The sequence below is a fragment of the Ranitomeya imitator genome, chromosome 7 (genome assembly GCF_032444005.1).
Source record: "Ranitomeya imitator isolate aRanImi1 chromosome 7, aRanImi1.pri, whole genome shotgun sequence".
Classification (NCBI taxonomy): domain Eukaryota; kingdom Metazoa; phylum Chordata; class Amphibia; order Anura; family Dendrobatidae; genus Ranitomeya; species Ranitomeya imitator.
Window position 1 is genome coordinate 131,305,277 of NC_091288.1, and position 22,155 is coordinate 131,327,431.

At 45.0% G+C, this 22,155-nt stretch overlaps 1 protein-coding gene across 5 annotated transcripts in view; it reads left to right on the forward strand.

Moving 5' to 3' along the window:
• The window catches only part of STAT1 (signal transducer and activator of transcription 1), a 1,428,390-nt gene that overhangs the window by 321,283 nt on the left and 1,084,952 nt on the right, over nt 1-22,155 (forward strand). For all 5 annotated transcript variants that reach the window (XM_069733810.1, XM_069733808.1, XM_069733811.1 and 2 more), the window contains exon 6: nt 17,014-17,092. In XM_069733810.1, coding sequence (XP_069589911.1) covers nt 17,014-17,092 — 79 coding nt within the window. The remainder of the gene's footprint in view (nt 1-17,013; nt 17,093-22,155) is intronic.

The window sequence follows — 22,155 nt, forward strand, 5'->3', positions numbered from 1 at the left end:
GACTGAGACCAAGCTTTCGGACACTGGGCAGCACATTTCTCTCTAGAATCTTTTGATAGTCTTCATATTTCAATGTACCCTACACAGATTCTAGACACCCTGTACCAGATGCAGCAAAGAAGCCCCAGAACATAACAGAGCCTCCTCCATGTTTCACAGCAGGGACTGTTCTTTTCTTGATATGCTTCATTTTCCATCTGTGAACATAGAGGTGATATGTCTTGCCAAAAAGTTCCATTTTTGTCTCATCATTTTCCCAGAAGCTTTGTGGCTTGTCAGCATGTAGTTTGGCAAATTCCAGTCTGGCTTTTTTATGATTTTTTTCAACAATGGTATCCTCCTTGGTCGTCTCCAATGATGTCCTCTTTGGATCATACAGCCACGGATGGAGTGATCTGACACTGATGTTCCTTCAGCTTGAAGTTCACTTGTAATCTGTTTAGATGTTTTTCTGGGCTCTTTTGTTACCATTCATATTATCCATCTCTTTGATTTGTCATCAATTTCCTCCTGCGGCCACGTCCATGGAGGTTGGCTACAGTCCCATGGATCTTAAATTTCTGAATAATATGTGCAGCTGTAGTCATAGGAACATCAAGCTGCTTGGAGATGGTTTTATAAATTTTACCTTTAACATGATTGTCTATAATTTTCTTTCTAATCTCCCGAGACAACTCTTTCCTTCGCTTCCTCTGGTCCATATTGAGTGTGATACACACCATGTCACCAAACAGCACAATAAGTATATGTAGCCCTACATAGAGGCCCACTCATTGATTCCAAGATTGTAGACACCTGTGATGCTGATTAGTGGACACCCCGTGACTTAACATGCAGGACCGGCGTTAGAGGCAGGCAGACGAGGCAGCCACCTAGGTACACTGCTCCTCCAGGAGCCCCTAGCCAATGGCCGCTATGGGGCCCCTGAGAAAGAAGGACCCAGTGCCGCCCCCTCCCCGCATTGTGCATTCAACTTATTGGCATCATAGATGCCAATAAAGTTGAAAGGAATGATGGAGGAGAGAGCGTCATGTGACTCTTCCTCTCCCATCACTCCCTCTCTGCCTCAGCATGTTTCAGCAGTGAAGCTGGTGAGACGCTGAGACGCTCTGCAGAAGCCAAAGCAGCAGGGGAACAAGGAGTAGAGGTAAGTATTGTGTGTGTGTTTGTATTATAGTGTGTGTGTGTGTCTGCATTATAGTATGTGTATGTTTGTGTGTATGTGTGCATGTGTCTGCATTATGGTGTGTGTGTGTGTCGGTATTATAGTGTATGTGTATCTGCATTATAGTGTGTGTATGTTTGTGTATATGTGTGTGTCTGCATTATAGTGTACACGATAGTGTGTGTGGAGGGACTGCACTATACTGTGTGTGGAGGGGCTTCACTATATTGTGTGTGTGTGGGAGCTGCACTATACTGTTTATGTGTGGGAGCTGCATTATACTGTGTGTTTGGGGGGCTACATTATACTGTGTGTGGGGGGCTGCACTATACTGTGTGAGTGTTTGTGGAGTTGCTGCATTATGCTGTGTATAGGGCTGTCTGTGTCTAAATAACCCAGTCTATGCATACAATGCGGTGGTTCCGGATGTGTTCAATGAACACATGCGGAATCACTGCGCGTACAACAGGGGGCTGCGCTTTGGGCGGAGCGGGGTATCCGCTGCGTCCAAAGCGCAGCCATTCCGGCACGTGGAAACTTATGGTTAGGGAGCTGCATTACACTGTGTGCGTGGGCTGCACTATACTGTGTGGGGGACTGCACTGCACTGTATGAGGGGAGCTGCATTATACTGTGTGGGGGGCTGCACTATACTGTGTGTGTTTGTGGGGGTGGCTGCATTATGCTGTCTGTAGGGTTGCATTATAATCTGAGGGGGCTGTTTTATACTCTGGGGGCTGCATTATTCTGTGTGGGTGAGGCTGCAATATACTCTTAGGGTATGTTTCCACGTGGCTTATTACATCAGAATTTGCTGCGGATTGGACGCTGCGTACAGCCGCAGCTTCCAATCTGCAGCATCCAGGTGTTATAGCATAGTGGAGGGGATTTTTTGAAATTCCGACTCCACTATGTGCGCACGGCCGCATCCAGCGGCCCTGTGTATCCAGACATGCGGCACGTCTTTTTAGACCACAGCATGTCTATTTATCTTGCGGAGACGCTCCGTCTCCGCAAGATAAATAGCCCAGTCTATGTATGCAATGTGGTGATTCCGCATGTGTTCAATGAACACATCTGGAATTACTGCACGTACAACAGGGGGTGGTGCTTTGGGCGGAGCGGGGTATCTGCTGCTTCCAAAGCGCAGCCATTCCAGCACGTGGAAACATACCGTTGGGGAGCTGCATTATACTGTGTGCGAGGGCTGCACTATACTGTGTGTGGAGGACTGCACTGTGTGTGGCGCGGCAGCATTATACTGTGTGTGGGGGCTGCACTATTGTTGTGAATTCCGCTCTTGGGCTCCCTCCTGTGGTTGTAAGTGGCACTTTTGTGAGTTCTGCTCTTGGGCTCCCTCCGGGGGTTTTAAGTGGTATGGCTGCTCCTTGGATTTAGCAGGCTGCAGCTGCTTCCACTAATTGTCTTTCTGCTCGGCTTTTATGCCTGGCTCTTCCCTTTAGCCAGTGCCACTTGTCAATGGTTCCTGGCTGGATTCACATCTCTGCTTGGATTTCCCTGATATCCTGACCAGTTCAGCAAAGATAAGTCCTTGCTTTGATCATTTCTGTCCACATGTTGTGGACTTTAGTGTTCTGTGCATTCTATGTTTTGTCCAGCTTGTCAGTATGGATTAATTCTGTTAGCTGGAAGCTCTGGGAAGCAGATTTACCCTCCACACCTTTAGTCAGGTGTGGAGATTTTGTAAACTCTGTGTGGATTTTTTGTAGTTTTTATACTGACCGCACAGTATCCTGTCCTGTCTTATCTATCTAGCTAGACTGGCCTCCTTTGCTACATCCTGGTTTCATTCTATGTATGTCTTTTCCCTCTCCACTCACTGTCATTACTTGTGGGGGGCTATCTATCCTTTGGGGATTTTCTCTGAGGCAAGATAGCTTTCCTGTTTCTATCTTTAGGGGTAGTTAGTTCTCAGGCTGTGACGAGGTGTCTAGGGAGTGACAGGAACATCCCACGGTTACTTCTAGTGTTGTGTTGAGCTTAGGAACTGCGGTCAGTACAGGTACCACCTCCTTCAGAACTCGTCCCATGTTGCTCCTAAACCACCAGTTCATAACAGTACAAGTGGCCAAAAATTAATTAAATGCATCTCAAAAGAAGGGAAAAAAAATTCTGAACCATTTTTTTTTCTGTGCTCTGTTTTGTCTTTTTTTTCCTCTTGATCTCTGGGTGGTTCAGGATATATGCTCTGGCATGGATGTTCAGGGTTTGTTTTCTCGTGTGGATCAACTTGCTGCAAGAGTACAGAGTATCCAAGATTATGTTGTCCAAACTCCGGCTTTAGAGCCTAGAATTCCTACTCCTGATTTGTTTTTTAGGGACAGATCCAAGTTTTTGAACTTTAAAAATAACTGCAAATTGTTTTTTGCTTTGAAACCCCGTTCTTCTGGTTATCCCATTCGGCAAGTTAACATCATCATATCCTTGCTGCGTGGTGACCCTCAGGACTGGGCATTTTCCCTTGAATCAGGGGATCCGGCATTGCTGAATGTAGACGCATTTTTTCAAGCGCTCGGATTATTGTATGACGAACCTAATTCTGTGGATCATGCATAAAAAAACCCTGTTGGCCCTGTGTCAAGGTCAGGAAGAGGCAGAATAATACTGCCAGAAATTTAGAAAATGGTCTGTGCTCACTAAATGGAATGAGGATGCTCTGGCTGCAATTTTCAGAAAAGGTCTTTCTGAAGCCCTTAAAGATGTTATGGTGGGCTTCCCTACGCCTGCTGGTTTGAGCGAATCTATGTCTCTAGCCATTCAGATTGATCGGCGTCTGCGCGAGCGCAAAGCTGTGCACCATATGGCAGTGTCCTCTGAGCAGAGTCCTGAGCCTGTGCAATGTGATAGGATTTTGACTAGAACAGAACGGCAGGAATTCAGACGTCAGAATAGGCTGTGTTTTTACTGCGGTGATTCTGCTCATGTTATTTCTGATTGCCCTAAGCTTACTAAGAGGGTCGCTAGGTCTGTTACCATGAGTACTGTACAGCCTAAATTTCTCTTATCTGTGACCCTGATTTGCTCATTGTCGTCCTTTTCTGTCATGGCATTTGTGGATTCAGGCGCTGCCCTGAACTTAATGGACTTAGAATTCGCCAGGCGCTGTGGTTTTTCCTTGCAGCCTTTGCAGAGCCCTATTCCTTTGAGGGGCATTGATGCTACACCATTGGCCAAGGATAAGCCTCAGTACTGGACGCAGATGACCATGTACATGGCTCCAGCACATCAGGAAGATTGCCGTTTTCTGGTGTTGCATAACCTGCATGATGTTGTTGTACTGGGTTTTCCATGGTTACAGGAACATAATCCGGTGCTGGATTGGAAAACTATGTCTGTGACTAGTTGGGGTTGTCAAGGGGTACATGGTGACGTTCCTTTGATGTCAATTTCCTCTTCCCCCTCTTGTGAAGTCCCTGAGTTTTTGTCGGATTTCCAGGATGTATTTGATGAGCCCAAGTCCAGTTCCCTTCCACCGCACAGGGACTGTGATTGTGCTATTAACTTGATTCCAGGTTGTAAATTTCCTAAGGGCCGACTTTTCAATCTGTCAGTGCCAGAGCATGCCGCCAAGCGGAGTTATGTTAAGGAGTCTTTGGAGAAGGGGCATATTCGGCCGTCTTCGTCACCATTGGGAGCGGGTTTCTTTTTTGTTGCCAAGAAGGATGGCTCCTTGAGACCCTGTATAGATTATCGTCTTCTTAATAAAATCACGGTCAAATTCCAATACCCCTTGCCTTTGCTTTCTGATTTGTTTGCTTGGATTAAGGGGGCTAGTTGGTTTACGAAGATTGACCTTCGAGGGGCATATAATCTTTCTTATTCGTATTAAACAGGGTGACGAATGGAAAACTGCATTTAATACGCCCGAAGGCCATTTTGAATACCTTGTGATGCCATTCGGGCTCTCTAATGCTCCATCTGTGTTCCAATCTTTCATGCATGATATTTTCCGCAATTATCTTGATAAATTCATGGTTGTATATTTGGATGATATTTTGATTTTTTCCGATGATTGGGAGTCTCATGTGAAGCAGGTCAGGATAGTATTCCAGATCCTTCGTGATAATTCTTTATTTGTGAAGGGGTCTAAGTGCCTATTCGGAGTTCAGAAGGTCTCTTTTTGGGGTTTTATTTTTTCTCCCTCGTCTATGGAAATGGATCCTGTTAAGGTCCAAGCCATTCATGACTGGATTCAACCCACATCTGTGAAGAGCCTTCAGAAATTTTTGGGCTTTGCTAATTTCTATCGCCGTTTCATTGCCAACTTTTCCAGTGTGGTTAAGCCCCTTACTGATTTGACGAAGAAAGGCGCTGATGTGACGAATTGGTCCTCTGCGGCTGTTGAGGCCTTTCGAGAGTTTAAACGCCGATTTACTTCTGCCCCTGTGTTGCGTCAGCCGGATGTTTCTCTTCCTTTTCAGGTTAAGGTTGACGCTTCTGAGATTGGGGCAGGGGCCGTTTTGTCTCAGAGGAATTCTGATGGTTCTTTGATGAAACTGTGTGCTTTTTTTCCAGAAAGTTTTCACCTGCGGAGCGCAATTATGATGTCGGCAATCGTGAGTTGTTGGCTATGAAGTGGGCATTTGAGGAGTGGCGACATTGGCTTGAGGGAGCCAAGCACCGCGTTGTGGTCTTGACCGATCATAAGAATCTGATTTACCTCGAGTCAGCCAAGCGGCTGAACCCTAGACAGGCTCGATGGTCCCTCTTTTTCTCCCGTTTTGATTTTGTGGTCTCGTGTCTTCCGGGATCTAAGAATGTTAAGGCTGATGCCCTCTCTAGGAGTTTTTTGCCTGATTCTCCTGGAGTCCTTGAGCCGATTGGCATTCTTAAGGAAGGAGTGATTCTTTCTGCCATCTCCCCTGATTTGCGGCGGGTGCTTCAGGAATTTCAGGCTGATAAACCTGACCGCTGTCCAGTGGGGAAGCTGTTTGTTCCTGATAGATGGACAAGTAGGGTAATTTCTGAGGTTCATTGTTCAGTGTTGGCTGGTCATCCTGGGATTTTTGGTACCAGAGATTTGGTTGCTAGGTCCTTTTGGTGGCCTTCCTTGTCGCAGGATGTGCGTGCTTTTGTGCAGTCCTGTGGGACTTGCGCCCGGGCCAAGCCTTGCTGTTCCCGCGCTAGTGGGTTGCTTTTGCCTTTGCTGGTCCCTGAGAGGCCCTGGACGCATATTTCCATGGATTTTATTTAGGATCTTCCTGTTTCCCAGAAGATGTCTGTTATCTGGGTGGTTTGTGACAGGTTCTCTAAAATGGTCCATTTAGTACCTTTGCCTAAGTTGCCTTCCTTCTCAGATTTGGTTCCATTGTTTTTTTCAGCATGTGGTTCGTTTGCATGGCATTCCTTAGAATATTGTGTCTGACGGAGGTTCTCAGTTTGTCTCTAGGTTTTGGCGGGCCTTTTGTGCTAGGATGGGCATTGATTTGTCTTTTTCTTCGGTGTTTCATCCTCAGACTAATGGCCAAACTGAGCGAACTAATCAGACCTTGGAAACCTATTTGAGATGCTTTGTGTCTGCTGATCAGGATGATTGGGTGGCTTTCGTGCCGTTAGCCGAGTTTGCCCTTAATAATAGGGCTAGTTCGGCTACTTTGGTTTCACCTTTCTTTTGTGATTTTGGTTTTCATCCTCGTTTTTCTTCGGGGCAGGTTGAACTTTCTGATTGTCCTGGTGTGGATTCTGTGGTGGACAGGCTGCAGCAGATTTGGACTCATGTGGTGGACAATTTGACGTTGTCTCAGGAAAAGGCTCAACGTTTTGCTAACCGCCGTCGGTGTGTTGGTCCCCGGCTTCGTGTGGGGGATTTGGTTTGGTTGTCTTCTCGTCATGTTCCTATGAAGGTTTCTTCCCCTAAGTTTAAGCCTCGGTTTATTGGTCCGTATAAGATTTCTGAAATTATCAATCCGGTGTCTTTTCGTTTGGCTCTTCCAGCCTCTTTTGCCATTCATAATGTTTTCCATAGATCTTTGTTGCGGAGATATGTGGTGCCCGTTGTTCCCTCGGTTGATCCTCCTGCCCCAGTGTTGGTTGAGGGAGAGTTGGAATATGAGGTTGAGAAAATTTTGGATTCTCGTTTTTCGAGGCGGAGGCTTCAGTATCTTGTCAAGTGGAAGGGTTATGGCCAGGAGGATAATTCTTGGGTTGTTGCCTCCGATGTCCATGCCGCCGATTTGGTTCGTGCTTTTCATTTGGCTCGTCCTGATCGGCCTGGGGGCTCTGGTGAGGGTTCGGTGACCCCTCCTCAAGGGGGGTACTGTTGTGAGTTCTGCTCTTGGGCTCCCTCCGGTGGTTTTAAGTGGTATGGCTGCTTCTTGGATTTAGCAGTCTGCAGCTGCTTCCACTAATTGTCTTTCTGCTCGGCTTTTATGCCTGGCTCTTCCCTTCAGCCAGTGCCACTTGTCAATGGTTCCTGGTTGGATTCACATCTCTGCTTGGATTTCCCTGATTTCCTGACCAGTTCAGCAAAGACAAGTCCTTGCTTTGCTCATTTCTGTCCACATGTTTTGGATTTTATTGTTCTGTGCATTCTATGTTTTGTCCAGCTTGTCAGTATGGATTAATTCTGTTAGCTGGAAGCTCTGGGAAGCAGATTTACCCTCCACACCTTTAGTCAGGTGTGGAGATTTTTTAAACTCTGTGTGGATTTTTTGTAGTTTTTATACTTACCGCACTGTATCCTGTCCTGTCCTATCTATCTAGCTAGACTGGCCTCCTTTGCTACATCCTGGTTTCATTCTATGTATGTCTTTTCCCTCTCCACTCACAGTCATTACTTGTGGGGGGCTATCTATCCTTTGGGGATTTTCTCTGAGGCAAGATAGCTTTCCTGTTTCTATCTTTAGGGGTAGTTAGTTCTCAGGCTGTGACGAGGTGTCTAGGGAGTGACAGGAACATCCCACGGCTACTTCTAGTGTTGTGTTGAGCTTAGGAACTGCGGTCAGTACAGGTACCACCTCCTTCAGAGCTCGTCTTAAGTTGCTCCTAAACCACCTGTTCATAACAACTATACTGTGCATGTCAAACAATAGAACCACAGCGGAAGCTTAGATGCCAATAAAAAACTAAATTTTATTAATAGTACAATTAAAAATTCTATTAGAGTCCAATTACAGTCAGTGGAGATACATGAGACAGAATTATAATGTCTGCTGAGGAAAATACATATAATACCTAATATAAATCATATGATCCCAAATAAATACATATAAAACCCACAAGAATCAATAAGGCATGAGTGTTACACAGTACATTTATATATAAAGGCCATAAGTGTGCCATAAAAGGAGAAATGCCTAAGGGATATGAGCTGGATTAATATGCCTACAAGAGCAATGGCTGTTGACAAATGTCACGGATACCAAGGGTTAAATCAAATATATGTTGGCAGACAAAGCTAGCCTAACACATAAGGTATATGAACCTAAAAGATCCCTGAATGATACGACTGTATCTATTCACATAGTAGCCAAAAAGTGCATGCTGTGCTAAAGTGCAAATATATATCCACAGGGGTCAATCAGGCATGAGTGTTAAGGCCCCGTCACACATAGCGAGATCGCTAGCGAGATAGCTGCTGAGTCACAAGTTTTGTGACGCAACAGCGATCTCAGTAGCGATCTCGCTATGTGTGACACGTACCAGCGATCAGGCCCCTGCTGTGAGATCGCTGGTCGTGTCGGAATGGCCTGGGCCATTTTTTGATCGTTGAGGTCCCGCTGACATCGCTGAATCGGCGTGTGTGACGCCGATTCAGCGATGTCTTCGCTGGTAACCAGGGTAAACATCGGGTTACTAAGCGCAGGTCCGCGCTTAGTAACCCGATGTTTACCCTGGTTACCATCGTTAAAGTAAAAAAAACAAACGCTACATACTTACCTACCGCTGTCTGTCCCCGGCGCTGGGCTTCTCTGCTCTGGCTGTGAGCACAGCGGCCGGAAAGCAGAGCGGTGACGTCACCGCTGTGCTCTGCTTTCCGGCTGCCTGCCGCTCACAGCCAGAGCAGAGAAGCAGAGCGCCGGGGACAGACAGCGGTAGGTAAGTATGTAGCGTTTGTTTTTTTTACTTTAACGATGGTAACCAGGGTAAACATCGGGTTACTAAGCGCGGCCCTGCGCTTAGTAACCCGATGTTTACCCTGGTTACCGGGGACCTCGGGATCGTTGGTCGCTGGAGAGCTGTCTGTGTGACAGCTCTCCAGCGACCAAACAGCGACGCTGCAGCGATCCGGATCGTTGTCGGTATCGCTGCAGCGTCGCTAAAGTGTGACAGTACCTTTACAGCATGCATTTTTGGGCTACTATGTGAATAGATATAGCTGTATCATTCAGGGATCCTTTAGGTTTATATACCTTATGTGTTAGGCTAGCTTTGTCTGCCAACATACACTTGATTTAACCCTTGGTATCTGTGACACTCTTCAGTAGCCATTGCTCTCTTAGGCATATTTATTCAGCCCATATCCCCTTAGGCATTTCTTTTTCTTTTTCTATGGCACACTTATGGTCCTTATAATATAGATGTACTGTGTAACACTCATGCCTGATTGACCCCTGTGGATATGTATTTGCACTTTAGCACAGCATGCACTTTTTGGCTACTATGTGAATGGATACAGTCGTATCATTCAGGGATCTTTTAGGTTCATATACCTTATGTGTTAGGCTAGCTTTGTCTGCCAACATATATTTGATTTAACCCTTGGTATCCGTGACATTTGTCAGCAGCCATTGCTCTTGTAGGCATATTAATCCAGCACATATCCCTTAGGCATTTCTCCTTTTATGGCACACTTATGGCCTTTATATATAGATGTACTGTGTAACACTCATGCCTTATTGATTCTTGTGGGTTTTATATGTATTTATTTGGGATCATATGATTTATATTAGGTATTATATGTATTTTCCTGAGCAGACAGTATAATTCTGTCTCATGTATCTCCACTGACTGTAATTGGACTCTAATAGAATTTTTAATTGTACTATTAATAAAATTTAGTTTTTTATTGGCATCTAAGCTTCCGCTGTGGTTCTATTGTTTGATATTTGTTGAAATTTGGAAGTGCCTTATTTTTAGGCTATTGTTTTGGATAATATACTGTGCATGTGTTTGTGGGGGGCTGCATTATACTGTGTGTAGAGCTGCGTTATACTCTGAGAGGGCAGCATTCTACTCTGAGGGGCTGTATTATACTCTGAAGGGGCTGCATTATACTGTGTGTGTGAGTGGCTGCATTATACTCTGAGGGGGGCTTCATTATACTGCGTGGGTGGGCTGCATTATATTGTGAGGGGGCTACTGTTGTGAGTTCTGTTTTTGGGCTCCCTCTGGTGGTTACTGATGGTACTGGGTGATTTGTGTTCTGCTGTCTCTGGTGTCCACCTGTTCTATTAGGATTTCGGAGTTTCCTATTTAACCGGGCTTTCTTGTCATTTCCCCGCCGGCTATCAAGGTTATCAGAGTGTTTTGTTACCTCAGCTTCTGGCTTCAGTAATCTTCAGGACAAGCTAAGTTTTTGATTTTCTTGTTCCACGTTTTGCTTTATTTTTGTCTTGTCCAGCTTGCATATAATTGTTTCTTTGCTGCTGGTTGCTCTAGCGGGCTGTAATTGCTCCTCATGTTCCATGAGTTGGAACATGAGTTCAAGTAATTACAGGATGGTTTTTTGAAGGGTTTTTTGCTGACCGCGCAGTTTACTTTTGTATCCTCTGCTATCTAGTTTTAGCGGGCCTCATTTTGCTGAATCTGTTTTCATACTGTGTATGTGCCTTCCTCTCATTTCACCGTCATTATATGTGGGGGGCTGCTATTTCTGTGGGGTATTTCTCTGGAGGCAAGAGAGGTCTGTGTTTCTTCTAATAGGGGAAGTTAGATCTTCGGCTGGTGCGAGACGTCTAGGATCAACGTAGGCACGTTCCCCAGCTATTGTTATTTGTGTGTTCAGGTTTAGGGTCGCGGTCAGCTTAGGTTCCATCACCCTAGAGCTCGTTGGTGCTTGTCCTTTTGTGATTCCCTGCCATTGGAATCATGACAGTATAGCCGGCCAAAAATGTTTGGGCTGAAGTAGGAGGAAAAGTAGTCTGAGGAAGTTTTTTTTTTTTCTCCTCTGAGGTTGCTGCCTAGCCTTAATTGCAGCCTGGCTGATTTTTTTTCTTCTCCTCCTCTTAATCCTTGAATGGCTCTGACCTTAGCTGTTTATCATGGACGTCCAGAGTTTAGCTTCCAGCTTGAATAATCTTGCTGCTAAGGTTCAAAATATACAAGATTTTGTTGTACATGCTCCTATGTCTGAACCTAGAATTCCTATTCCAGAGTTCTTTGCTGGAGATAGATCTAGTTTTCTGAATTTTAGGAACAATTGCAAGCTGTTCCTTTCTTTGAAATTTCGCTCTTCTGGAGACCCTGCTCAGCAGGTTAAGATTATTATATCTTTCCTGCGGGGTGACCCTCAAAATTGGGCATTTGCATTGGCACCAGGGGATCCTGCGTTGCTTAATGTGGATGCGTTTTTTCTGGCATTGGGTTTGCTCTATGAGGAACCTAACCAAGAGATTCAGGCTGAAAAAGCTTTATTAGCTCTCTCTCAGGGGCAAGATGAAGCAGAAATATATTGTCAAAAATTTCGGAAATGGTCAGTGCTTACTCAGTGGAATGAGTGCGCCCTGGCTGCAAAGTTCAGAGATGGCCTTTCTGAGGCCATTAAAGATGTTATGGTGGGGTTCCCTGCGCCTACAGGTCTGAATGAGTCTATGACTATGGCTATTCAGATTGATCGGCGTTTACGGGAGCGCAAACCTGTGCACCATTTGGCGGTGTCTTCTGAACAGGCACTTGAGACAATGCAATGTGATAGAGTTCAGTCTAGAAGTGAACGGCAAAACTATAGGCGGAAAAATGGGTTGTGCTTTTATTGTGGTGATTCAGCTCATGTTATATCAGCATGCTCTAAACGCACAAAAAAGGTTGATAAGTCTGTTGCCATTAGTACGTTACAGTCTAAGTTCATTCTGTCTGTGACTCTGATTTGCTCATTATCATCCATTTCCGTCGATGCCTATGTAGATTCAGGCGCTGCCCTGAGTCTTATGGATTGGTCATTTGCCAAGCGTTGTGGGTTTAGTCTTGAGCCTCTGGAAGTCCCTATTCCTTTGAAGGGAATTGACTCTACACCTTTAGCTATGAATAAACCTCAGTACTGGACACAAGTGACCATGCGTATGACTCCCGTTCATCAGGAGGTGATTCGCTTCCTGGTATTGTATAATTTACATGATGTTCTAGTACTTGGTCTGCCATGGTTACAAACTCATAATCCAGTCCTTGACTGGAAAACAATGTCTGTGTTAAGCTGGGGATGTCAGGGGGTTCATGATGATGCACCTCCGATTTCTATCGCTTCATCTACTCCTTCTGAGGTTCTTGTATTTTTGTCTGATTATCGGGATGTTTTTGAGGAGCCTAAGTTCAGTTCGCTTCCTCCTCACAGGGATTGCGATTGTGCTATAGATTTAATTCCTGGTAGTAAATTTCCTAAAGGTCGTTTGTTCAATCTGTCAGTGCCAGAGCATACTGCTATGCGGGATTATGTTAAGGAGTCCTTGGAAAAGGGACATATCCGTCCATCTTCGTCCCCTTTGGGAGCAGGGGTTTTTTTTCGTGGCCAAAAAAGATGGGTCCTTGAGGCCTTGTATAGATTATCGTCTTTTGAATAAGATTACCGTAAAATATCAGTATCCTTTGCCTTTGTTGACTGATTTGTTTGCTCGCATTAAGGGGACTAGATGCTTCACTAAGATTGATCTTCGGGGTGTGTATAATCTTACACGAATAAAGCAGGGTGATGAGTGGAAAACCGCATTTAATGCGCCTGAGGGCCATTTTGAGTATTTGGTAATGCCTTTCGGACTTTCTAATACTCCTTCAGTCTTCCAGTCCTTTATGCACGATATTTTCCGTGAATATCTGGATAAATTTATGATTGTGTATTTGGATGATATTTTGGTTTTTTCTGATGACTGGGAGTCTCATGTTCAGCAGGTCAGGTTGGTGTTTCAGGTCCTGCGGGCTAATTCCTTGTTTGTAAAGGGCTCAAAGTGTCTCTTTGGAGTCCAGAAGATTTCTTTCTTGGGGTATATTTTTTCCCCTTCTACTATTGAGATGGATCCCGTCAAGGTTCAGGCTATTTGTGACTGGACGCAGCCTACATCTCTTAAGAGTCTACAGAAGTTCTTGGGCTTTGCGAATTTCTATCGTCGTTTTATAACTAATTTTTCTAGTGTTGTTAAGCCTTGCTGTTCTCGAGCCAGTGGATTGTTGTCACCTTTGCCTATCCCGAAGAGGCCTTGGACGCACATTTCCATGGACTTTATTTCGGATCTCCCTGTCTCTCAAAAAATGTCCGTCATCTGGGTTGTGTGTGACCGCTTTTCTAAGATGGTTCATCTTGTACCCTTGCCTAAGTTGCCTTCCTCCTCTGAGTTGGTCCCTCTGTTTTTCCAGAACGTGGTTCGTTTGCATGGGATTCCGGAGAACATCGTTTCTGACAGGGGATCCCAGTTTGTGTCTAGATTTTGGCGGACGTTCTGTGCTAAGATGGGCATTGATTTGTCCTTTTCGTCTGCATTCCACCCTCAGACGAATGGCCAGACGGAGCGAACTAATCAGACTTTGGAAACTTATTTGAGGTGTTTTGTTTCTGCTGATCAGGATGACTGGGTTACCTTTTTGCCGCTGGCCGAGTTTGCCCTTAATAATCGGGCTAGTTCTGCTACCTTGGTTTCTCCTTTCTTTTGTAATTCGGGGTTTCATCCTCGTTTTTCCTCTGGTCAGGTGGAGCCTTCTGATTGTCCTGGAGTGGACATGGTGGTGAATGGGTTGCATCGGATTTGGAGTCATGTGGTGGACAATTTGAAGTTGTCCCAGGAGAAGGCTCAGCAGTTTGCTAATCGCCGTCGCCGCGTGGGTCCTCGACTTCGTGTTGGGGACTTGGTGTGGTTGTCTTCTCGTTTTGTTCCTATGAAGGTTTCTTCTCCTAAGTTCAAGCCTCGGTTCATCGGTCCTTATAGGATCTTGGAAATTCTTAACCCTGTGTCGTTTCGTTTGGATCTCCCGGCATCGTTTGCTATTCATAATGTGTTCCATCGGTCGTTGTTGCGGAGGTATGAGGTACCTGTTGTTCCTTCGCTTGGGCCTCCTGCTCCGGTGCTGGTAGAGGGAGAATTGGAGTATGTTGTGGAGAAGATCTTGGATTCTCGTGTTTCCAGACGGAAACCCCAATATTTGGTCAAGTGGAAGGGTTATGGTCAGGAGGATAATTCTTGGGTGGTTGCCTCTGATGTTCATGCTGATGATTTGGTCCGCGCTTTTCATAGGGCTCATCCTGGTTGCCCTGGTGGTTCTCGTGAGGGTTCGGTGACCCCTCCTCAAGGGGGGGTACTGTTGTGAGTTCTGTTTTTGGGCTCCCTCTGGTGGTTACTGATGGTACTGGGTGATTTGTGTTCTGCTGTCTCTGGTGTCCACCTGTTCTATTAGGATTTCGGAGTTTCCTATTTAACCGGGCTTTCTTGTCATTTCCCCGCCGGCTATCAAGGTTATCAGAGTGTTTTGTTACCTCAGCTTCTGGCTTCAGTAATCTTCAGGACAAGCTAAGTTTTTGATTTTCTTGTTCCACGTTTTGCTTTATTTTTGTCTTGTCCAGCTTGCATATAATTGTTTCTTTGCTGCTGGTTGCTCTAGCGGGCTGTAATTGCTCCTCATGTTCCATGAGTTGGAACATGAGTTCAAGTAATTACAGGATAGTTTTTTGAAGGGTTTTTTGCTGACCGCGCAGTTTACTTTTGTATCCTCTGCTATCTAGTTTTAGCGGGCCTCATTTTGCTGAATCTGTTTTCATACTGTGTATGTGCCTTCCTCTCATTTCACCGTCATTATATGTGGGGGGCTGCTATTTCTGTGGGGTATTTCTCTGGAGGCAAGAGAGGTCTGTGTTTCTTCTAATAGGGGAAGTTAGATCTTCGGCTGGTGCGAGACGTCTAGGATCAACGTAGGCACGTTCCCCGGCTATTGTTATTTGTGTGTTCAGGTTTAGGGTCGCGGTCAGCTTAGGTTCCATCACCCTAGAGCTCGTTGGTGCTTGTCCTTTTGTGATTCCCTGCCATTGGAATCATGACAGGCTACATTATGCTCTGAGCTGGCTGCTCTATACTCTGAGGGGGGCTGCATTATACTCTGAGGGCTGTATTATACTGTGTGTGAGGAGCTGCATTATACTGTGTGTGTGAGGGGCTGCATTATACTCTAAGGGGACTTCATTATACTGCGTGGGTGGGCTGCAGTATACTCTATGAGGGAGGCTGAAGTATACTCTATGAGGGGCCTGGATTATACTCTAGTTAGGACCATGGGGAGGGCATTTTATTATATTTACTATGTGGGACCTGCATTGTACTGTATCGAGGACCATCTGTGCCAATCATTCTTCCTCAGCCGGAGTAAGGGTAGGTTCACACGGTCAATAAATGATGCGTGTTGGACGTTGCATACTTGTGTAGCTGCCAGATGTTACAGCATAGTGGATGGGATTTCAAGAAATCCCATTCCCACTTTGCATGCACAGACGCACGCAGTTCACCCGTGGAGACGGAAATGCGGCACATCTTTCCAGACCACAGCATGTTCACGTTCAGATAAATTTCACCCTTAGAATGAACACATGCGGATTCACCTGCGTTCAATAGTGGCATTGCTTTGGACACAGCGGACATGTGCTGCGTCCAAAGCAGTGCCAATTACTGAACGTGCGCACAGACCCTAAGGAGGCCGGGAAATAAGCATCGACTTTAATTTTGTCGATCACGCTCGTTTAGCGGCCTGAACTTAGCGTTTGTAATTACAACAGAAATGTTTCTGTCTGATGGTGCGATATGTTAGCATTTGGAGCTAAACTTTAAAACTTTTGCCTAGGGCCCCACTTTGCCTAAAACTGCCCTATTAACATGTCCCTTTTGTCACATTATTTTCAGGGGTACCATCATTTCTGTCCAGGCCTAGTTCATGAGTTTTATTTTTGTTTAATTCTGAGGAAGCATGGTTGAAAAGCAATGTCTGACTATTATTTGTTCATTGTCATAGATTTTTTAGTTATTACTTTTGTCAGATTCAAGTTATTTCTGTAACCATTGTGGGTTTTTCTGTCATTAAACGAAGGGTACCAACAATTTTGACCACGTGTGTATATTAGATCAGTGCATCACAAACAGGGAGGATGCATGTCAGTTCCTGCACAAAGCAGGAATTTACAGGCGCCCCCCCCGATCTGTTTGACTCCGAGGCCATTTTTTCGCCTCGTGTCACCATGGAGACAATTGACACAACACAATTTTGCAGATCAGACCAATGAGGCACTATTGAAATCAAAGGGGATAAACATCAGAAAGCACCGATCTTGGGAGTTGCCCCAGGGTGTCAGCTCTAATATTGCTCTGAAACACTCTATTTATCTCGTCAGTGCTCGGAGTGAGCCCATGCGATCTTCACTTCGTACATATACAGTGGATGTTATAAAGGGGTTAATGCAAATGGTAACCAACTTTCTTATAATCAGAAATATTTATCTCCAGTGTACATTGTCTACATTAGCAATATAACCTTTTTTTAACAGTTAGTGGTTTACCTTCTGAGTTGGATTTTTTTTTCAGATTTATTGCAATGACTTATTTGCATTATTCTCAAAAAGATCGTATATAGTCTGTCTTGGAATTATAAGACCTATTTTGTTTTATCAAATCTGTATGGCCCTTTGTGATTTTTTACTTTTTCCTCCATAGGAGGTAGAGCAAGATGTGAAGAACTTGGAGGACTTACAAGATGAATATGACTTTAAATGTAAAACTGTACAAAGCAGAGGTACGAAATGTGACTTCTTTGTGTACATAACGCATAATGTGTAATTATTTTAAGCTCATCAGTGGTGTATGTATATATGTGTGTGTATGTATGTATGTGTATATGTGTGTATGTGTATATATATACAGTACAGACCAAAAGTTTGGACACACCTCATTTAAGGATTTTTCTGTATTTTCAGGACTATGAAAATTGTACATTCACACTGGAGGCATCAAAACTATGAATTAACACATGTGGAATTATATACTTAACAAAAAAAGTGTGAAACAACTGAAAATATGTCTTATATTCTAGGTTCTTCAAAGTAGCCACCTTTTGCTTTGATGACTGCTTTGCACACTCTTGGCATTCTCTTGATGAGCTTCAAGAGGTAGTCACCGGTTTGTAATACAACATCTTCATAAGTATGGAGAGGCCCATTTCCAACAACATCACTCCAGTGTTCTTATAGTACTTTGTGTTTGTTAACTGTGTAAAAAGGCTAATGGAATGTTAGAATACCCTTGAAAACCCTTGTGCAAGTATGTTAGCACAGCTGAAAACAGTTTGGCTGATTAGAGAACCTATAAACCTGACCTTCCTTTGAGCTAGTTGAGAATCTGGAGCATTACATTTGTTGGTTCATTAAACTCTCAAAATGGCCAGAAAAAAAACTTTCATGTGAAACTCGACAGTCTATTCTTGTTTTTAGAAATGAAGGCTATTCCATGCAAGAAATTGCCAAGAAACTGAAGATTTCCTACAACGGTGTGTACTACTCCCTTCAGAGGAGAGCACAAACAGGCTATAACCAGAGTAGAAAGAGAAGTGGGAGGCCCTGCCACACAACTGAGCAACAAGACAAGTTCATTAGTGTCTGTAGTTTAGAAAATCGACGCCTCACAGATTCTCAACTGGCAGCTTCATTAAATAGTACACGCAAAACGCCAGTATCAACGTCTACAGTGAAGAGGCGACTCTGGGATGCTGGCCTTCAGGGCAGAGTGGCAAAGAAAAAGCCATATCTGAGAGTGGATGATAAAAGGAAAAGATTAATATTGGCAAAAAAACACAGACATTGGACAGTGGAAGATTGGAAAATAGTGTTATGGACAGACGAATCCAAGTTTGAGGTGTTTGGATCACACAGAAGAACCTTTGTGAGACGCAGAACAGCTGAAAAGATGCTAGAAAAGTGCCTGACGCCATCTGTCAAGCATGGTGGAGGTAATGGGATGGTCTGGTGTTATGTCTGCTAATGAAAGGTGTAATGAAGGCAATCCAGAGACACAGTGTGCCTAGCGATCCGAGCGCACACAGTGATCTGACAAATACCTAAAAACAAAAGAACGAGCTCTGAGACGTGGAAACTCTGTAGACTGCACACCTGATCCTATCCTAAACACAACTAAAAGCGGCTGTGGATTGCGCCTAGCAACTACCTATGCAACTCGGCACAGCCTAAGAAACTAGCTAGCCTGAAGATAGAAAAATAGGCCTGACTTGCCCCCAGAGAAATACCCCAAAGGAAAAGGCAGCCCCCCACATATAATGACTGTGAGTAAGATGAAAAGACAAAACGTAGGGATGAAATAGATTCAGCAAAGTGGGGCCCGATAATCTTAGACAGAGCGAGGATAGTAAAGCGAACTTTGCAGTCTACAAAAAACCCTAAAGCAAAAACCACGCAAAGGGGGCAAAAAAGACCCACCGGGCCGAACTAACGGCACGGCGGTACACCCTTTGCTTCTCAGAGCTACCAGCAAAACAAAAGACAAGCTGGACAGAAAAAAAGCAACAAAATAGCAAAAAAGCACTTGGCTATACAGAGCAGCAGGTCACAGGAACAATCAGGAGAAGCTCAGATCCAACACTGGAACATTGACAAGGAGCAGGGATAGCAGCATCAGGCGGAGTTAAGTAACGAAGCAGTTAACGAGCTCACCAGAACACCTGAGGAAGGAAGCTCAGAAGCTGCAGTACCACTTGTGACCACAGGAGTGAATTCAGCCACAGAATTCACAACAGTACCCCCCACTTGAGGAGGGGTCACCGAACCCTCACCAGAGCCCCCAGGCCGACCAGGATGAGCCGCATGAAAGGCACGAACAAGATCGGGAGCATGAACATCAGAGGCAAAAACCCAGGAATTATCTTCCTGAGCATAACCCTTCCATTTAACCAGATACTGGAGTTTCCGTCTAGAAACACGAGAATCCAAAATCTTCTCCACAATATACTCCAACTCCCCCTCCACCAAAACCGGGGCAGGAGGCTCAACAGATGGAACCATAGGTGCCACGTATCTCCGCAACAACGACCTATGGAATACATTATGTATGGAAAAGGAGTCTGGGAGGGTCAAACGAAAAGACACAGGATTGAGAACCTCAGAAATCCTATACGGACCAATAAAACGAGGTTTAAATTTAGGAGAGGAAACCTTCATAGGAATATGACGAGAAGATAACCAAACCAGATCCCCAACACGAAGTCGGGGACCCACACGGCGTCTGCGATTAGCGAAAAGTTGAGCCTTTTCCTGGGACAAGGTCAAATTGTCCACTACCTGAGTCCAGATCTGCTGCAACCTGTCCACCACAGTATCCACACCAGGACAGTCCGAAGACTCAACCTGTCCTGAAGAGAAACGAGGATGGAACCCAGAATTGCAAAAAAATGGAGAAACCAAGGTAGCCGAGCTGGCCCGATTATTAAGGGCGAACTCAGCCAACGGCAAAAAGGACACCCAATCATCCTGGTCAGCAGAAACAAAACATCTCAGATATGTTTCCAAGGTCTGATTGGTTCGTTCGGTCTGGCCATTAGTCTGAGGATGGAAAGCCGAGGAAAAGGATAGGTCAATGCCCATCCTACCACAAAAGGCTCGCCAAAACCTTGAAACAAACTGGGAACCTCTGTCAGAAACAATATTCTCAGGAATGCCATGCAACCGAACCACATGCTGAAAGAACAAAGGTACCAAATCAGAGGAGGAAGGCAATTTAGCCAAGGGCACCAGATGGACCATTTTAGAAAAGCGATCACAGACCACCCAAATGACTGACATCTTTTGAGAAACGGGAAGGTCAGAAATGAAATCCATCGAAATATGTGTCCAAGGCCTCTTTGGGACCGGCAAGGGCAAAAGCAACCCACTGGCACGAGAACAGCAGGGCTTAGCCCTAGCACAAATCCCACAGGACTGCACAAAAGTACGTACATCCCGTGACAGAGATGGCCACCAGAAGGATCTAGCCACTAACTCTCTGGTACCAAAGATTCCAGGATGACCAGCCAACACCGAACAATGAAGTTCAGAGATAAGTTTATTAGTCCACCTATAAGGGACGAACAGTTTCTCCGCTGGACAACGATCAGGTTTATTCGCCTGAAATTTTTGCAGCACCCGCCGCAAATCAGGGGAGATGGCAGACACAATGACTCCTTCCTTGAGGATACCCGCTGGCTCAGATAAACCCGGAGAGTCGGGCACAAAACTCCTAGACAGAGCATCCGCCTTCACATTTTTAGAGCCCGGAAGGTACGAAATCACAAAGTCGAAGCGGGCAAAAAATAACGACCAACGGGCCTGTCTAGGATTCAAGCGCTTGGCAGACTCGAGATAAGTCAAGTTCTTATGATCAGTCAATACCACCACGCGATGCTTGGCTCCTTCAAGCCAATGGCGCCATTCCTCGAATGCCCACTTCATGGCCAGCAACTCTCGGTTGCCCACATCATAATTACGCTCAGCGGGCGAAAACTTCCTGGAAAAGAAAGCACATGGTTTCATCACTGAGCAATCAGAACCTCTCTGTGACAAAACCGCCCCTGCTCCAATCTCAGAAGCATCAACCTCGACCTGGAACGGAAGAGAAACATCTGGCTGACACAACACAGGGGCAGAACAAAAACGACGCTTCAACTCCCGAAAAGCTTCCACAGCAGCAGAAGACCAATTAACCAAATCAGCACCCTTCTTGGTCAAATCGGTCAATGGTTTGGCAATGCTAGAAAAATTACAGATGAAGCGACGATAAAAATTAGCAAAGCCCAGGAACTTTTGCAGACTTTTCAGAGATGTCGGCTGAATCCAATCCTGGATGGCTTGGACCTTAACTGGATCCATCTCGATAGTAGAAGGGGTAAAGATGAACCCCAAAAATGAAACTTTCTGCACACCGAAGAGACACTTTGATCCCTTCACAAACAAAGAATTAGCACGCAGGACCTGAAAAACCATTCTGACCTGCTTCACATGAGACTCCCAATCATCTGAGAAGATCAAAATGTCATCCAAGTAAACAATCAGGAATTTATCCAGATACTCACGAAAGATGTCATGCATAAAAGACTGAAACACAGATGGAGCATTGGCAAGTCCGAACGGCATCACTAGATACTCAAAATGACCCTCGGGCGTATTGAATGCAGTTTTCTATTCATCTCCTTGCCTGATTCTCACCAGATTATACGCACCACGAAGATCTATCTTAGTGAACCAACTAGCCCCCTTAATCTGAGCAAACAAGTCAGATAACAATGGCAAGGGATACTGAAATTTAACAGTGATCTTATTAAGAAGGCGGTAATCAATACACGGTCTCAGCGAACCATCCTTCTTGGCTACAAAGAAGAACCCTGCTCCCAGTGGTGATGATGATGGGCGAATATGTCCCTTCTCCAGGGATTCCTTCACATAACTGCGCATAGCGGCGTGTTCGGGCACGGATAAATTAAATAATCGACCTTTAGGGAATTTACTACCAGGAATCAAATTGATAGCACAATCACAATCCCTATGCGGAGGTAGGGCATCGGACTTGGGCTCTTCAAATACATCCTGATAATCAGACAAGAACTCTGGGACCTCAGAAGGAGTGGATGACGAAATTGACAAAAATGGAACATCACCATGTACCCCCTGACAACCCCAGCTGGATACCAACATGGAATTCCAATCCAATACTGGATTATGGGTTTGTAGCCATGGCAACCCCAACACGACCACATCATGCAGATTATGTAGCACCAGAAAGCGAATAACTTCCTGATGTGCAGGAGCCATGCACATGGTC